The sequence below is a fragment of the Naegleria gruberi genome (assembly GCF_000004985.1).
Source record: "Naegleria gruberi genomic scaffold NAEGRscaffold_49, whole genome shotgun sequence".
Taxonomy (NCBI): domain Eukaryota; phylum Heterolobosea; class Eutetramitea; order Acrasida; family Naegleriidae; genus Naegleria; species Naegleria gruberi.
The window spans coordinates 61,137-79,540 of NW_003163278.1; the positions used below are offsets into that span (position 1 = coordinate 61,137).

Genomic DNA, 18,404 nt, shown 5'->3' on the forward strand with positions numbered 1-18,404 from the left:
TGCTACTGATGATGAGACACATGTATGACAAGTGTTGGAACTTGTATTAAGGAGTTGGATGGAACTACTTGAGAGAGATGTGGTAACTGTAGTGGTGTTAGTATTATTGGAGGGAGAAGTGGATGGATTAGTTAATATTACATTGGAAAAACGACCACTATTAATGTCTGCCTTAACATGTGTTATGGTATGTTGTCTCTGCCTTAACATATTGCGAGGTTTTGGAATACCGTTGACGTACTGTAGATAGTGTTGTTGTGAGTTGAAAGATGTGGAAGAAGAACTACTAGAGCAACAAGAAGAACTGGATGATGTATTTGCAATGCACAAAAAACTCATTATGAATTCAGTTGATTGGTATCGATAGTTGATTGGAATGTTTGGTAGTTTTTTTGGATTCACCAACCAACTGAATGCACAACAAGGTGTGGGATTCAAAATTGGTGGTGTGAAAGATGGAGTTGTGTTTAATCTCCTATGGACATATATAGTGGTTGTGAAAAATGGAAAAGCACCCCTCAAATTAGTTGTGGACTTTTTTCAAGTTCTTCGTTATGTTGGTTGAGGCAGACGATTAAGGATGTGAGGACTGTGCTTGCTTTAGAAATATGATATACTTCATCTTAACATGGCTTTATCGGCGAAAAATAGTTCGTATTAGCCATATGTCCTCAATATGAAAAGAATCATTTTTCCTTTATGGACTGCTCAACTATTTATTTGCTTGTTCTAAATGACAAAACTTGATTCTTCCACATTTGAAATCATTTCTTGGCGAGCCTCCTCAGTGGTAATGATACTTCTTCCTCTATACCGTCTACTTGTTTTCTCTTCCATTGTTGTGGAACTGGCTCTGACATCTCAGCTAGGTCTTCAATCTCCTCTGGAGTTGGTAATGGCTTTGTGTGGTGCTTGTCATTGAGGAGGTAACAAGTGGTCATTCCCTTTCCTTTAACTTCAATGTAACGTTCCTCAAATTCAAATCCCAAATCATGAACACGTTCATAGGTCGATCTGCTGATTTGAATTCTTCCTGAGAGTGATGTTGATTCGATTCGAGAAGCTGTATTCACTGCATCACCCCACAAATCATAAGCAAACTTTTTAGTTCCAATCACTCCTGCAATTACTGAACCAGTGTTAATTCCTGCTCTAATATTAATTTGTGTTGTTGGATTTTTAACATTAAAGTCATGAATCGCATCAAATGTTCCCATTGCAAATCTCAGGATGCAGATTGAGTATATCCAATTCCACTAACACAGAAATAAGCATCTCCAATGGTCTTGATCTTTTCCAAACTATACTCATCTGTCAAGGCATCACTGTAAAGTTAGCTCTGTGAACCACTCTCAAAACAGATGTTCCATGTTTGATATTCAACATTGTATAATAGGAAGAGTTTACATTAGTTTCAGATTCTAACAGAATCAATCCACAACACTAGGTCACAAAAACCACACAATCACAATTCCATATATGAAGAACAAATTTCTAGATTGATTGAAACTATTCTTTGGCAAGTGAATGGCCACACCATCATCATTCTTTATACCAATTTGGTGATATATTTTACCAACTACATTCTTGGATAAGGAAGTATTCATCAGATTCAGCACTTGTTTAAATTGAGACATTTCTCTTCTAGTTATCATGAGATAGACAAGGAATGCAACCAAAAAGCTACCTAGAATGTGATTGTGACTTGATTGAATATTCTTTTCACAAAAGTGGTATTAGGTATTATTATTATCTGGGGAATTTTAGCAATTTCCATTTGATGAATCTCTCACCAATTGATGCTAGTACATTAGAAACTTCTACCAATGATGTGTTCTTCTTACCATACTCATGAGTTGTTTATTGTCAATTTTGATTGCTTCAAACAGTCATCCTCTTCACAATGGAAACATCAACTTGTCAAGCCATGATGTTATTTTTCAATTGTTTTGGAATATTTGCAAATGTAATCATTTCCAATGCATATGTATGAGATTTTTAGTAGTAAGAAATTGTAAAGGATAACAGATTACACTGTAATTCTATTACTGCGCTCCTTTAAGGCAGATTTTCTTAATCGCCCCTAACGCTCAATTATTTTTAAAAAATCTTAAAAAAAATATGAAACACTTCTTCCTTATTGCTGGCGTCTTGTTGGTCGTCTTGATGATCAATGCCGTTAGCGCTTCCACTGAAAATGTTGTCGTCGGTTCAGCAGCAATCAGCAAGATTGACGCCGAAGAACAACAAGCTATGAATCTTATTGATAGATTGCGTGGTAATGTTAGAGGTTCTGGTGCTAATTGTAGATTTGAAAATACTGATGCTACTATTAAGACCTTTATTTGTGATATTACATTTGAAAAGAAGGTTTTGGTTAAAAAGGTTAAGGCTTCTGCCACTGTCTCTATTGTTGCTAATTTGGCTTCTTCTAGAGTCACTGTTAAGATTCAATCTCATGGTGCCACTCTTTACAATAAGGATTATCCAATTGGTCAAGTTAACCTTGATCCTATCTGTGTCAATGTTATTCCTGAAGTTGGTTTCTGTCTCCAACTCAGAAATCTCAGATTTAACACCAATCCACCAGGTTGTGTTTCCATTGATTTGACTGGTTACTTTAATGCATTTGGTTTGCATGAAAATGTTCTCAAGCAACCAATAGGATGGAATGCCAACAAGTGTTAATAAAACTCTATTAACACAAAGATTCGTTCCTTCTTTGTAGTAGAAGCTTAAAACTTCGCTGTTAAACTTCCTGTTAGAACGTTTTCTTCAATTTTCACCAAGTTATCCAAGCCGAAAGGTTCGTTGTCTCGTTACTGTCACGTGTCATCAAAAAACATAATTAAAAAAAATGACGCAACAAGGAGAGTCTTCAACCTCATCATCATTAGAGGAGGACCACAGCAGCACACAACAAGCACCACCAACCAACGAAGAGATGACATCTCCCTCACTACAATCCATCACTTCTAATCTCACAGAAACCAACAACACACCTCAACAACTTGAATCCAATTTGACTATTGACAACAACTCACCTCCACCACAACAAACATCACGAGAGGAAGAATTGGCAACAGCTTTAGCTCTTGAAGAACAATCAAAACAACAAATTGCTACCACTTCCATTATTGAAAAATCTTCATCACCATCAGCAGTGGAAGGAAAGGATGAAGCAATTTCTGAAAATGATGTGGAAGTTAATATTGTAAAGGTTTCTCCACGTTCTCCAAAATCTCCACGTAGAGAAAATTCACAAAAATTGATTGTTGAACCATCTCCTTCAAATGTTGTTGCTGGTAATGGTGCTGCTGCTGTTAATCAATCGACAACTTCATTGGAATCAACAGTTGGTACAGAGAGTACTCCATCCGAAGCAGCTAGTGATCCACAAAAGAACTTGTCGAATGGTAATCAGAAACATAATGAAACTTACCGAAAGAAATCTTCCAAGTTTCCAACAGCTCCAAAAGCCACACACGAAAATAATATTGGATTTTTCAGGTCGTTAAAGAATTATTTCCTCTCAATGATTTATGCTTCTCAAGCACAAAGACAAGAAACCAAAAATAATCTTACAAAATCTTTAGAATTATTTGAAAAATCACTCAATCATATGAAACAAACTAATAATAATGCAGCAGATGTCAGTTTGTTGCACTACAATATGGGAATAGTATGGGAAAAGATTTATTCCATTAAATTAACTGCCATGCTCAATGCTAGTTTCAGTTTGGACGATCATCAAAATGTTGCCACCACAAAATCCTTCCTCCTCAGAGATAAAACCACTGAAACATTGACCGGACAGCAGAAAGTTGATCATTTGATTGAAAAGGATGGACCAACAGAAAATAATACCAAGGAAAAGAAACAAAAAGTTGATCCTGAGAAATTACTCGAAACTAAACCTTCAATTATTGTAATGGATGGAGAATTGGGAGAATTTACTGGAAGAAGAACAACTGTTTCAGGAATTAACTACTTGACAAGTGTTACTGCAGAGGAAATTCTCTCACACTTGCAATCTGATTATGAATTGGACATGTTTTTGGAATATGAACAAGCAATGACTGAAAGATTCACTGAAAAGGATGAAATTTCCAATGCTGAGAGAGCCACAATGATCAAGAATATCTTTACTCACTATGCAGAGAGTTTGAGATTGAATCCAATGCATTTGGAAACCTATTTCCAACTTGCAAACATGTTCCAAAGAGTGGGCTTGTACTATCATGCTATAGCTCTATTTGAAAAAACAGTTGAAATTCAAGAAGAATTCTCAGAGGGTTACAATTGTCTTGGTGTTTGTCTATTTAACATGGGTCAATTGGATAAGGCATCCTATTTTTACAATAAGGCACTCAAATATGATTTGAAAAATCCAATCATTTTTGCCAATTTGGGTGAAGTTTTATACGAAAGAGGAAAATTTGCAGAAGCTCTCAACATGTTTTCACGTGCCTTTTATTTGGCTCCATCTCTTGGATCTTTGTATTGTTACTTTGGATTGTATTATTTGGAACAGGAGAAATCAAAGGAAAAGGCCCTTCAAATGTTTGAAAAGGCAATGGAACTCTCTCCTACTTCAGGAGATGTTCAATTCTACTATGGACGTTTTTGGTTAGAAATTGAAGATTATGATAAGGCCCTAACACATTTTGAAAGAGCAAGTCAATTAGTCCCACCAAATCGTCAAATGTACTATTATACAGGATTGGCATTGACAAAAGTTGGATCCAAGGAAGAAGCCATTTCAAATTTAAGTAAGTCAGTTGAATTGGCTCCAACATTGGATTTGTATAAGGAAACTTTGGAAAAGGTAAAAGCTGAGGTGTAATAAACAATCAGTTACTTCAAGACTTTCAATCAAACTATAGTTTACAAAATATTAACAATTAATTATGTAAAAAAAATATTTCAACACCAACACAAATCCATTGATTATTATTATGAGTAGATACGGATTACGTTTCTTTAGAACTCCAAGCCAAAAGGAAGATCGTGCCCTAACAGTAGAACCATCCAATGAGAGTTTAATCACTGTGAGGAAATTATTCATGATTGAGTGCAAGATGGAAATTCTAAATATTTTGCAATTGGCAAGTGATCATGAATCTGTAATGGGAAATTTAAAAGAAGATGAAACTGATTCTGATTCTGATAAAAAAATAGTATCAAAATCTTCAGCTGAAGAGAGAATTAAATATTATTCGAATCAGTTGGAGGAATCAAAAAAGATTGTGCAAGATTTGGACTTTATTCAATTGGTTGAGAATGAAAATAATTTGGACGCATTGGAAAGATTAAAAATTCGAGTGGTGGATCCAGAGGAAATAAACTAGTTTCGAATACTAAACAAAATATTCGAATACTATTTCATTCTTTATCATTTGTGAAAAGTCAATTTCGATATTTACAAAAAAAAATTACAAAAAAAAATGCAACAACACGATCATCACCACAGTGATGACCATAAATTACTCGACTTGCCCTCCGAAATCTTTGAATTACTAGTCAGTTATATTCCTTTTAAGGAATCTTATCATTTCAGAGTTTCGCATCGATACTTTCTTTCCGCCTTTTTAAATTATTTTCGTAGAACATTTCGGAATTATTTGAATATTTATAATGAACATTTGATTGATAAATTTAAATTAGTGGATTTTGATGATGATGATGAATATAGAGAAATGTATCAGGTAGAATTTGAGAGAATTCAGAATGAATTTAATTGTAAAATTCCATTTATTTTGAAGGAATTATTAATGATGACTAGACATTTCAATGATGAATCGAATGGTGGCACCTATTCCTATTCACAATATCCAGCACATTGGTTCAATCCAATCAAGTCATGGAAGAAGGAGGGAAATATTGTAAGAATTAGTAATTGTGTTGGCCTAGTTCCAAATGGAAAGTATAATAATTTATTGCTTTTAATTTCAGAGTTTAGTTCAGAGGTAGATTTGAATTATTCACTTTTTTATCCAAATTCTTCCTTGTTTAAGATTCAGGGTGATAGTTTTCCAAAGTATTGCAAATTGGATTTTAATAGAGGTTTTGCTTACTCCACTTCTAATATAACATCCATTCCTCTAGCTCTTTGTGCTCTGAAATATTTCACAACAATTGACCTTTCTCCAAGGAGGATTTCTCTTTTAATTTCAAGATTTTCTCCAGATTTATTCAGTAATAAGGAATTCCTTTGGAAAGCTGTCAATATTTACTACAAGATTGGAGAGCAAATACCTGAAACCCTTCTCAATGATAGAGATTTTTGTCTCAGATTGGTCAGATCACACGGTAAAGCACTAAAGTATTGCACCAAATTTGTGAAAGATAAGGAAATTGTAACTCAAGCTCTGAAACAAAATGGATTTGCTATCAAGTATATCAGTTCACAATATCTGAGATACAATCAAGACTTGTTAGAAATTGCTGTCGAAAGCAAACCATTCTCTTTGAATTATGTTCAGAATTCGACTCGTAATTTCAAATCAATGGTCATCAAAGCACTCCAAAATATGAAAGAAATGACCACTATACCACTATTCGTGGATAATGATGAGTTTCTACAAGATAAGGAGATTGTGGAAATAATTTTAATGAAAAATCCTAAACTCATGGAACAAATGCCAAATATTTGGAGGGAATGTAGACCTCTAGCAAGAAAGATGCTTTCAACTAAATCTTCTATAACTGGCTTTTCTCAAAAAGTAATTGAGGATCCAAGATTTTTCAAAATGGTTGCCGAAACTAAACCAACTTTGCTTATAGAAGAGAAAAAAGACACTTCCAAACTTGTGAAAAAAGTAATGAATGCATGGGGCTTACAATTCAACCATAGAGATGATGAAGAAACCATGACCAAAATTCTAGAACTAGCAAGAAAGAATCCAGATATTTATTCATTCATGTTACAAATGCCTCGTTTTGGTTGTGGGTATTCTGATTCATTGCGATTTACATTTCTGAAAGAGGGAGTTTCACATGATCCTCTCATTATTTGTAATAAGCGAGTAAGGAATATTGTAAGCCTGATTGATTTGGAACAACAAGAAGAAATTCTCAAAATATTCCTTAATAATAGGGATAACTCAAAAACAATTTCAGTCACCCTTTCATTTGATAAGCAGCTTTTAAAAAAATATGCATTGGAGGGATACAAGAAGGGAATTAAATTGTGCAAATATTAATGTGGACCACTCATATTTATGTTTAAACGATGTATTTTTCAAAGCTAAATGCTATTCGTACTCCTTGTGCCATTAAGTATTGTTCAATTATTCACTGTTTCATCAATAACGAATCTATTACAGTAAAGTTTCTTCAACATTTATTGGTATTATATAATTACAGAGCTATCTTTAATTGTTCACCATAATGTTTACGAAGACCTCCAATCACATTGTGAAGAATGGTATTTTCCTTCTTACTTGTTGCTGATCCCTGACTATTAGATTGACTATTACTGTATGTAACTCCAGCACCTGTCAAATCAATAAATTGCAAATTATCACAAGCTAAATTCAAACTCTTCAAATTTTCACACCAATTAAGTTGGAGCCTATTTAGGGCTGGGCAAGAAATAAATGGCTTGCTCAAATATTTACAGTCAATAATTTTGATTTCTTCAATGGTGTTACTTTGAATGACAGGATTTGTCAGAGGTTCACATTCGGTCAAGTAAAGTTTTTTAAGAGAACCATACTTTCTATTCTTTACATTTCTGGCAGTATCAAAAATAGAGTCATCATCATTATCAGCAGGTTTTCCCTCCAAATCATTTTCCTCTGTTTGTGAATTTGTATTCGAAACGGATTGCAAGTGTGCAACTTCTTCATATAATAAAGATTTCAATGTTGCCAAGAGAAGAGTATCACCAAGACCTGTACATTTAAAGCAGATGAGTCTATCCAACTTGGAGCATTGTATAATCTTCAAGCACTTTTCAAAGGAAGAATCGTAAAATTCGAGAGAGAGTAAATTCTTTAAATATCCAACTTCAAAAGATGTAAATTTGATAGCACTGAATCGAAGCACTTTAAGCTGTTGAATAGAAGGAATATATTCGGTATCTGATGATTGTGAGAAGGACTCAGAGTTCATACTCTTCTTATCCAGTATAATTGGTGAATCGAGAGGACATTCACGAATATGAATCTCTGAAAGGTGTGGTGGTAAATTTCTATTTTTTCAAAAAATTAAATATTTTAAAAATCCAATTTTTTTGTAACGAACGTTTTGTTGATGGGGATATATTATCCAATAAATTAGTTAAATATATGATTAATTATTATTATGTAAGAAGATGAAGTACATGACAAAAGTATTCCACAAATATTTAACATGACAAGGTTTGATCGTTATTAATATCAAGATGATGAAGAATAACTACTTACTCTACAAGTTTGGAAAGGCAAACATCAGTGAAAAAGTCGAGTCCGTCCAGGGAGAGAACCTTCAGTGATGGGAATCTATTCACAATATCAATCATGTTTGTCATGTTGTGGTTTTGTTGTTCTTCCTCACTTAAATGTTCAACATCACCAAAATTTGTATTTTCACTGTCCAATGTTAAATGTTCAACAGAGTGATGCACAGCATAATGTGTTGCCTTTGAAACAAGTGCAACAGTATGGATCAACTCATCAAAATCAAGAAATGATAATATATTATAAATTGGATGTGTAAGGTTTGTATCTTGATGAATAATCAATGATGATGATTTATATTTCAAAGAGGAAGGAGAAGCCAATTCCATAGTACTATCCTCCACAACGGCAGCAGACGACGATTCTTGCATTGGTATTGACTTTAACAAGGAAACAAAATTATTAAAAATTGGAACATTGTGATGCGAACGTTTTACCCTCTTACTTCCATTGTTGTTGTTATTAGCTATTCAGATGATGAGCAGTGTTGCTATTTTCTTGTTGTTGATTTGATGCGGAATCTTCTTCTGGTGAGGAACGTTTCATTTTTGCTGTTTTTTTTAGAAATTGTAAGCAGAAGAATTTCCAGAGAAAACTGGTTGTTGGTTTGGCGCCAATTTGAAAGGAATGTTATGCAATAATATTGAAGATTTAAGAAGATGAAAAAAATTACCTTACATTGCATTGTGTGTGTAGGAATGTGTTTTGGGGATGAGGATTTTTTTAATTAGAGGAGAGGAAATTCAACAAATAATTGGATGTAGATAATAGTATGAATTAGAATTTTTCAAATCCAACTAAATAATTTGTTCCGAAACAAAATTATCACACTGAAAGGCTTCCGATATTAATAGAATACCAAACACAATTTTCTTCCCGATATCAGTTGGTGTTTATGTCTACTTTCACGTAGAACAAAAAAAATGAGTGACTCAGAAAAAGGTCGAGGAAGTTATCATGCCGAGAAGATCAACTCGACAACGTACCGTTAAAAAGCTGGATGACGATTATGAATACGAAGATACAGCAGGAAAGAAGAAAAAAGCAGCTGCTAGTACAACAACACCTAAGAAAAATCAAGCAACAAAAAGAAAGGCTTCAACGGAAGAGGTTGAGGAAGAAGAGGATGTAAAACCATCATCATCAACAATTTTACTCTCTGCTCCACCGGTGCAACCTCCTAAAGAGAAAAAGACTACGAAAAAACGTAAAACAAAGAAGGAAAAGGAAGAGGAACAGAGGGAAAGTCTCAAGTTGAGAGAAAAATTGCACAAGGAAATGGAGGAGGCAAAGGAAATGGAAAAACGTAACATGGAGGAAATGATTAAAAAAGAGAATGAAAAGAAGAGACTAGAGGAAGAAGCTAAGAAAAAAGAGGAAGATGAAGCTAAAAATTCAACCACCTCTCCATCTCCATCATCAACAACTTCATCAACACCTGCATCATCAAAATCATCAAAATCATCAAAAAAGAAGCCTAAGGAAGTTGAACCACAACAACAGGACATGAGTGACGATGAAGAAGAGGAAGAAGATGAATCTCTTGGATTTTCCGATTTACAAAGAGTGATAAATCTCTCTAATGATGCATTGGAAAAACCAGTACTTATCCATGGTGGATTTATAAAGGTACTTAAACCTCATCAATTGGAAGGAATTCGTTTCTGTTGGAAGCACATTTCAAAAGGAAGAGGATGTGTTTTGGCCCACAGTATGGGTCTAGGAAAGACCTTGCAAATGATTGCTCTCGTGCATACATTAATGATTTCTAGCAATATGAAAACAAGAAATATTTTAATTGTGTGTCCTAAGAGTGTCATTTTGAATTGGGATGCAGAATTTAGACAATGGCTTGATAAATGTGTTCATGCTACAGTCTCAATACGTACCATTAAGGATAGGGACAAGAGTTATGAAAGTAGATTGAAAAAGTTACAAAAATGGAAAAAGAGGGGAGGTATTCTCATTCTCTCCTTTCAAATGTTTCACAGATTCCTTGGTCACTACAGCAAAGATAAAGATTATGAAAGTTTAGCCTATCAGAAAAATCAACTCCAACAATACAAAGTTCAAAAAGAAACAAGGAGATCACTGGGAATTTCTACTCTGGATCTTGAAGCCACAATTAAGGATTTGGTAGAACAAACTGAAAAAACAGAAAAAAAGCTTCGACAGAGAGAAGATTTCGAAGAAGAAGCAAGTGATATTATCATTAATGGTACTCAGCTAGTTATAGTTGATGAAGCTCACAGAATGTGTTCCAACACAGATATCTACATCAATCAAGCTCTTAATAGACTCGAAACTCAATTAAGAATTGCACTTACAGGAACTCCAGTTCAAAACAATTTGATGGAATACTACGCAATGATAAATTGGATTAGAAAGGGATATTGGACAAATGAGGAATTTTTCGGATTCTTTTCCAAACCAATTCAATCAGGTATGAGAAAGGACTCTGATGATCAGGCTGTAGAAGAAATGAAAAAGAGTTCCTTTTTATTGGTGAAAGAATTGGAAGAATTTATCCACCGTAGAGATCAATCGGTTTTAAGAGATAGTTTACCTCCAAAACACGAATATGTCATTAGTTTCAGAGTGAATCCATTACAAGCCAAGCTATACAAGGCCTTTGCTGATGCTCGTCAAAGAGAAGAACGTAAATATGGAGCAGGATCTGCTTCAGGCTCTGGACTTTTTGATCCAAAGTTTTATAGTCAACCGTTAACGAGAGAGCAAATTGATAGCTCCTCTAAAACTTTATTTTATCTTTCAGTTTTATTGAACAAGATTACAAACCATCCTGACCTTGTCAGAATGTACTGTGAAAGAAGAGATTTTACTTATGAAGATGCCATGAAGCACCCTGGAGTTTTCATTACCAGAGAGGAAATGCAAGAAAAGAGATATCAAAACGAAGAAGATGAGGATGGAATGTATGATGAAGATGAACCAGAAACTCCAAAAGTCAAAAAGAGTGAATCTCCAATCAAAACTGGCTCAGCTAGTTCTATCAAGAATGAATCTCTCAAGAGAGAATCATCTTCATCTGGTGTGAAGAGTGAGCCAATTTCATTAGATGACGATGAAGATTTGTTCAGTATGGACTTGTTGGGCTCAATATCATCACAACCAAAAACACCTTCTTCTTCAACAACCAAAAAGGAAAGTCCCTTCTCTGAAGACAAGAAATTACAACCTAAGAAAGAGGAACCTAGATCCAAAAAATCCTCTGCCAAGTCTAAAAAGGAAGATAATGACACTCCTAAATCTAAGAAGAATAAGATTAAATCCTCCCTTGATGAAGAGGATGAACTGGAAGAAGATTTTGATAATGTTAACGCTAAGGCCGAAGAGGAATTGGGGCATAATCTCTTTTGGGCAGCACCAGTTCTAGCAAATGACTACAAATTACACAATGCTAGGAATAGTCCAAAAATGGAATTCTTGTTGAGAATTATTGAAAAATGTTATCTCAACAATGAAAAGATATTAGTTTTCACTCAATATGTAGAAATGTTGGATGTTATGGAGGCTGTTTTCAAACATACTCCAATTGTGGTTGGAACCGAGGAAGATGAAGATAATCAAACTGTTCCTATTAGGAAAACTCTTTCTAAGGGAGATGATTATCTTAGAATGGATGGATCAATTTCAGGCAGAGCCAGACAGGACTTAGTCGATAGTTTTACAGAAGAATCAACAGCTCATGTTTTTATTATCAGTACAAAGGCAGGTGGTTTAGGTATCAATTTGATAGCTGCAACACGAGTCGTTATTTTTGATCCGTGTTGGAATGATACTTGGGACAAGCAAGCATTGTTTAGAGCATATAGATATGGTCAGAAAAAACCTGTCTATGTGTATAGATTTGTTACTTATGGATCCGCAGAGGAAAAGATTTTCAATCTGAGTACTGCCAAAGCTTGGTTGGCAAAACGTATTGTAGACGACAAGACTCCAGATCTCATTATGAAGAAGGGTGATTTGGAAATTTTGAATCAGGCCCTTAGTATTGAGGAAACCATGACTGATAAGCTTCTTCTCAATCCTAAACAGTATCAGGAAGATCCAATACTAAAAGATTTATTGGGTGTTAATTGGAACTATTCTGAAGAAGTTATTGATCCACTCAAGCCAGTACACATCACTATTGATGAAGACGAGGAAAAACCAGAGGATAAACAAGCCAAGAAACCAGATACATTCTATCCAGAAGAGGAGGAAGATCTCTCTGGCGAATTCAATGTCCAACGTAAAATTAAGAGTGTTTTCAGATATGATTCCCTCTTTGTGGAAAATGAGAGTCTTCGTCTTGAAGAGAGTGAACAAGAACGTAGTATCTCTGAATATGAACAAAGGAGAAAGGATGCACGTGAAAATCCAGGTAAATTACTTGCTGAGATTATGGCAGATGATCTCTATGATCCTAGCATGCTTATTTCACCTTCTGCACTTGTACCTTCATCGGTGGGAGTTTTACCAAACGTGGATGGTCCATTGACTCCAGCTTTAGAGTCATCCAGATTGGGTTTATTGGCCAGATTACAACAATTCATTCAAGCTCAGGATAATAATGCAGATAATGAAAGTAATGCCGATAGAGAGGCAACCACAACACTCAATACTATGTGGCAACAAGTTTCTGCTAACGAAGGTGTAATGAAAATGATTAACAAATTGAGGAAGAGAAGACAGAGAATGATTGCAGCCCAAGGATTATCTGCATCACAAGCAAACACTCCTCAGAGTATGACTCCTACCACACCAAGTCTGCCACCTTCTTCATTCACATTTGATGCATTGCAACAAAATAATGGTTATGCATCCTCACCACCACCATTCAGTTTTAACAACCCATCTCAATTTAACTTGATGCCACCACCATCTTCCTCATCAGTTGCTTCATCCTCTCGTGGTCCAATTTTCTCAATTCCTGTCATTTCAGCAGATGAACCAATTGAAATTTCACCTCTCCCTTCCTCAACAGCAACAAGAAGAACCAATGCAACACCTTTTAACAATTCCATTTCTTTAGACTCTGACGATGATGAATAAACATTTACAATACCAACCTTGAACAACGAACCCTTTCCCACTTCCAAAAACAGATTCTAGCTGCAACCAGCAGTCACCAATCAGTAAAAAAAAATGCTTTCTCAATCAACAGTGTTTGCCAGTGGTAAAAACAGAGCCTTTCAGCTCGGAATTGACTCCAAAGACACATCACTATTAGATGATATTCCCTTCACTCGTGTTGCCTTCTTTGATCGGAATCCACATTTAAAAATTGTGAATATTTCTAGCTCGAGTATTTCTACATTTTTTCTAATTGATGAATCATTATCTGCACATGAAAGTGGACAGTTATCGTTGTATGGATGTGGTTGTAATCAATTCGGTCAATTATCATTGGGTGAGATTTCCTTCATCAAGGAAATTACAAAAATTCCACTCCATGATGAAAAATTGTGGATTGACAAGATTAGTTGTGGAACGAAACATAGTTTGTTATTGACTGTGAATGGAGATTTGTATGCTTGTGGAGCTAGTGATGATGGTCAATTGTCAATTCAACCAGGAGAATGTGTTACAAAGTTTACAAAAATATTGGAAAATGTTCAAATTGCAAAAGCTATTGGAAAGAGAACAATGATTATTACTCGAGATTGTAAATTATTAGTATGTGGAGAAAATCAATTTGGTCAACTGGGAATGGGAGATGCAAAAAATCGACTGACACTCGTTCCACATGAATTCTTTACCGATTTACTCATTCAAAACAATGAATTTCCAATAGATATCGATGGTGGAATTTCACATACGATTGTCATGACAAACAAGAAGAGAATTTTCTATTTTGGAAATACTTTTCAAGCATGTTCATTGAAACCAATTGAATTATCCTTCTCCTCACCCAAATCTATCAAGTGCACCAATTATGCAACATTCGTCATTACAGAACGAAACAAAATCTTTAGTTGTGGATTGTGTGGAAGTGGTCAAATTCCATTTGATTCGAAACTTCTTCCAAAATCATTGATTAGTTGTAATTCAATGATTTCTCTTGTGGAATTGAGTAAATCTTTAGATAGAGATGAAATTGTGGTGGATATTAGTGGTGGATCGAATCATACTTGTTTTCACACCAATTTTGGAAGAGTTTTTATTTGTGGGAAACGTTTCGAAAATTCAAACGAACTTCAAAAGCCAATTTTAATGGAAAATCCATTCGATTCGATTGAAAATTTACAAGATTATAAGATTATGCATTATTATGGAAGAAGTTCATTCTTTGTTACAAAAACATTGCACAGTTATATTGTAAACTTTAAGAAACAATTATTGAATTGTTCAATATTTGATGTGTTTATAATAACATTTCAAAATTCGCAACAGGATGACGATTAAAGATCACTGAATTTTCGAATAATATATTGAGTTTACTTTAACTTTTATTCGAAACTTGTCTTCATGAAGTGAAGGTAGTGCTTCGCTGTTTTGTAACTTATTCGATTCACTGCCACTTTCGAATATCATCAAGGCCGACTGTCAAATGTTGAGATGAGCTTGATGCCATTTAACGGCTTTCAATTGTCAAATTTCAAAAAAAAATAATGGAGGTCAAACAGAGGACGCTCCTTGTCTCGGGTGATAATGACTTTGGTTTGTTATCAATAATTTGAAAATAATACTAAACAATATTCTAAACCTTTCCAATAACTAAAACAACATTTTTTATAATAGGACAACTTTGTACGGGAAACAACAAACCCACAAAAAAACTTGTGGAACCAAAACTCCCGCCAGAATTAGTCATTCAACAAGTTGCTGTTGGTTATGATCATACGTTGATTTTGACTGGTAAGTTTTATAGTAGTTGTAGATTTTTGGAGGGAAAAAATTGTGTTGCTTGTTGTTGTGCTTTTTATTGCGGAATTTTTCTTCTTGTTGTATTTTGTGTGCTGTTTTTTATAATGATTTATATCATCATCATGGGATGATTTTTATTTATATATTTAAATTTAATTATACTGTTTATGTGTAATACAATAATAACATCATCATCATGATAAAACAATAATAATAACAAATTCATCATCTCATCATCATCTTTCAATATTACTCTATATTGTAACAACTGTTAATAATACTAAATGTGGTGTATTATTGATTTGATTAAAAATAATAGATACCAATGAATTGTACGTTTGTGGAAGTAACGCCTATGGTAAACTAGGAATGGGCAAACATCAAGAAGAAATTAACAAATTAACACGAGTCGATTTTTCACATTTGCATCAACGAAGAACAACTTTGGAAAGTCCATTCACTGGATCACCTATGAAATTTGCTGCGACAGATTTTGATGAAACACAATCAATGCCACAAGCTCTTCATCATTTGACAAATATTGGATATGGAACATTGAGAACGAACAAGAAGAAGGTAGCTTCGGGTAATAATTCGAGCTCTGTTTTTAAAATGTTTCAATCCAATACAAATGCAAATGATGCACTGGGTGATTTGGCAGATTTTAGAAAGAGAAAGAATATGATGAATGGTACTGGTAATAATGGTGATGAAAATTCTGCAGAAACATTTTCAACGAGTGCTCCTATCACGAGTGAAACTTTTTTAACACAAAATGTGGCAGATTCTAATACATTTTCCTCTCCTATTGGATCAAGTGGTTCGGGATCTCCATTTGGAGAAAGTTTGGAAATTAGAGAATCTGCATTGAATTCAGTTTCTCCCCAACAGAATAATTCTACAGGAAGTAATACAGTCAATCAAGTACCATTTGATGCTTCTCTCTATGATTCAAGCCATTCAAAGCGAAGGGGACATACAAAATCATCTAGTATTGCAACATCTCCACTCGAATCTGAATCTACATCCTCCACACAAAGCCGATCGAATTTTGTAAAGGAATTGGTTTCAAATGATGGAGATTTTAGATTGAGTGTGAGTGGTGAATCCAATCAAGCAGTTCATATTCATCAACAACAACATCAACAACAGGATAGTGATGATATCAACATTGTAACAACTTCTCCATCTCCAATTTCAGCTTCAGTAGGTGGAACTCCCTCTGCATTATTATCACCAAACTCTGATCAATCTGCAACTGGATCACGTCGATACAGTGATGCACACCCACCAACCCATGTTCGATACGATTCTGCTTCGCTTCCAACTATTAATACAGCTACTGTCAAGGCCACTAAACATAATACTAGAGATATGGGAAGTTTTGACTTTGATAATGTTGTCTTTTCAGTGGGCAGTGATCCAGGTATGACACCAATTAGTGAAGAAGATGCAAACATGACATCTAGCACTGATGAGGATAAGGAAAAGAAGAGAAATAGTGGAGGATTGAAACCATTTGGATCTCTTTTAATTAGACAAAGAAAGTCTTCAAATGCCACAGTGAAAGAAGTTCCAAAATTGAAAACTGACAATTCAGATTCCCGTGCCCAGTTGGATTTCTTACGAGATGTACATCTACAAACAACTCCAAACACTGCAAGAAATTCAGGAAATGGTCAAATTCCACCATTTGAAATTAAGAGTATTTTCTGTGGAAGAAATAATAGTTTCATTCTAACAAAGGACGATGAAATTTATTGGTGTGGTGAACGTTCATCATGCTATTTTAAGAGATTGCAAGATGAAGAATTGGAAGGAAAGAAGATTAAATTATTTTCGACATCACCTTTCGCAGATCATTTCCTCATTGTTACTTCACAACAGGAGGTTTTAGTGAGTGGTAATAATAGTAATGGTCAATTGGGAGATGGAACAACATTGGATTGTTATGGATTTTTGAAAAAGATTCAATTTGATTTTGGTGAAGATTATACGGATGAAGAAAAGAAATATGTTGATTTCAAATTTGGTGCTTGTGGTAGAGCACATACCTGTCTTGTTGCTACATTGAATGGAGGCATTGATGTTTTCTACAGTACAGGAAATAACCAATTTTCACAATTAGGTTATGCTCTACCAGTTGAGAGAGCATACTTTGAAAATCCACCATCTCTCCCATTCGAAAGAAAGCCAATCAAGGATTTAGCATGTGGAGCCCAACATACAATTGTATTGACAGAGGGAAATGAAATTTGGGCATGCGGTAAAGGAGATTTAGGTCAATTAGGTAACGGTTCTTATTCACCAAAGAATGTTTTCCAAAAGATTGACCTTCCAACCAATTACATTATTAGACGAGTTTTTTGTGGAGGTGGTTATACTGTTTTATTGACCACAGATAATGTAGTGCTCAGATCTGGAGGTAACTATTATGGACAAGCTTTCTTGGGCAGTACTGAGATGGTTTGCGATTATAAGGAACAGAAAATTGAAAAGATTGGTTCCTCCTACAAGGTCTATTCCATACATCCAACAACTCTCTTCTGTATCATACAATGTACCAAGACAGTTACTACTGGTAAAAAATCATCTCGAACCGTAGAGACTCCAACACAAGAGAAGGAAAAGAGTTCCACCTTAAAGTCAGGCATGTTCTCTTCCAAATCTAAACTCAATTTGAAATTAGATCTGTCAGGAGTACAGGATAGTGATAGTTACAGGCCCAACACAACTAGATAAATGTATCATATATTTTACATTGTTTATTTTGTCTTGTACTTTTGTACAATATTAAGCAAAGGTTGGATTTTATCTTTCATTCTTTCCAAATAGTTTGGTAATTTGGAAGAAAACTCTTCTAGTGTGCAATGTCGTGTTTTAGCTGTCAAGAATGTGTTCCTCGTTACAGGTTTAAGGAAAGCGACTGAAGGTAAGGATGTGTGTAAATTAACCCACTTTTCGTTCATTGTACTGGTGGACTTGCAATTTACTGGAATAATCTTTCTGCCCATCATTATCATTAAGCCAACAGGACATCCTTAATAGCAACATCTTCGAAAGGAAAATTATATGATTCTCCAAATG

The 18,404-nt window shown here is 34.7% G+C and overlaps 9 protein-coding genes across 9 annotated transcripts; 7 read left to right on the plus strand and 2 right to left on the minus strand.

Annotated features, from left to right (window-relative positions):
* Positions 1-764: 764 nt before the first annotated feature.
* On the minus strand, positions 765-1,217 carry NAEGRDRAFT_51803 (uncharacterized protein; the record flags this gene model as incomplete). The annotated part of the gene is made up of 1 exon (XM_002673042.1): positions 765-1,217. The coding sequence occupies one exon, from the start codon at positions 1,215-1,217 to the stop codon at positions 765-767; it is 453 nt and encodes a 150-aa protein (XP_002673088.1).
* Positions 1,218-2,121: 904 nt separating this feature from the next.
* NAEGRDRAFT_71783 (uncharacterized protein) lies at positions 2,122-2,688 on the plus strand (the record flags this gene model as incomplete). The annotated part of the gene is made up of 1 exon (XM_002672967.1): positions 2,122-2,688. The coding sequence occupies one exon, from the start codon at positions 2,122-2,124 to the stop codon at positions 2,686-2,688; it is 567 nt and encodes a 188-aa protein (XP_002673013.1).
* A 256-nt stretch (positions 2,689-2,944) lies between these two features.
* Positions 2,945-4,846, plus strand: NAEGRDRAFT_71784 (uncharacterized protein; the record flags this gene model as incomplete). The annotated part of the gene is made up of 1 exon (XM_002672968.1): positions 2,945-4,846. One exon carries the CDS (start codon positions 2,945-2,947, stop codon positions 4,844-4,846), a length of 1,902 nt encoding a protein of 633 aa, XP_002673014.1.
* Positions 4,847-4,958: 112 nt separating this feature from the next.
* Positions 4,959-5,351, plus strand: NAEGRDRAFT_71785 (uncharacterized protein; the record flags this gene model as incomplete). The annotated part of the gene is made up of 1 exon (XM_002672969.1): positions 4,959-5,351. One exon carries the CDS (start codon positions 4,959-4,961, stop codon positions 5,349-5,351), a length of 393 nt encoding a protein of 130 aa, XP_002673015.1.
* Positions 5,352-5,699: 348 nt separating this feature from the next.
* Positions 5,700-7,205, plus strand: NAEGRDRAFT_71786 (uncharacterized protein; the record flags this gene model as incomplete). The annotated part of the gene is made up of 1 exon (XM_002672970.1): positions 5,700-7,205. The coding sequence occupies one exon, from the start codon at positions 5,700-5,702 to the stop codon at positions 7,203-7,205; it is 1,506 nt and encodes a 501-aa protein (XP_002673016.1).
* A 157-nt stretch (positions 7,206-7,362) lies between these two features.
* On the minus strand, positions 7,363-8,815 carry NAEGRDRAFT_51805 (uncharacterized protein; the record flags this gene model as incomplete). The annotated part of the gene is made up of 2 exons (XM_002673043.1): positions 7,363-8,197; positions 8,412-8,815. The coding sequence occupies 2 exons, from the start codon at positions 8,813-8,815 to the stop codon at positions 7,363-7,365; spliced, it is 1,239 nt and encodes a 412-aa protein (XP_002673089.1).
* A 586-nt stretch (positions 8,816-9,401) lies between these two features.
* Positions 9,402-13,523, plus strand: NAEGRDRAFT_81027 (lar to transcriptional regulator ATRX (X-linked helicase II); the record flags this gene model as incomplete). Its single annotated transcript, XM_002672971.1, has 1 exon — positions 9,402-13,523. One exon carries the CDS (start codon positions 9,402-9,404, stop codon positions 13,500-13,502), a length of 4,101 nt encoding a protein of 1,366 aa, XP_002673017.1. The 3' UTR covers positions 13,503-13,523.
* Positions 13,524-14,096: 573 nt separating this feature from the next.
* NAEGRDRAFT_71789 (uncharacterized protein) lies at positions 14,097-14,855 on the plus strand (the record flags this gene model as incomplete). Its single annotated transcript, XM_002672972.1, has 1 exon — positions 14,097-14,855. The coding sequence occupies one exon, from the start codon at positions 14,097-14,099 to the stop codon at positions 14,853-14,855; it is 759 nt and encodes a 252-aa protein (XP_002673018.1).
* Positions 14,856-15,686: 831 nt separating this feature from the next.
* On the plus strand, positions 15,687-18,059 carry NAEGRDRAFT_51807 (uncharacterized protein; the record flags this gene model as incomplete). The annotated part of the gene is made up of 1 exon (XM_002672973.1): positions 15,687-18,059. One exon carries the CDS (start codon positions 15,687-15,689, stop codon positions 18,057-18,059), a length of 2,373 nt encoding a protein of 790 aa, XP_002673019.1.
* Positions 18,060-18,404: the final 345 nt, after the last annotated feature.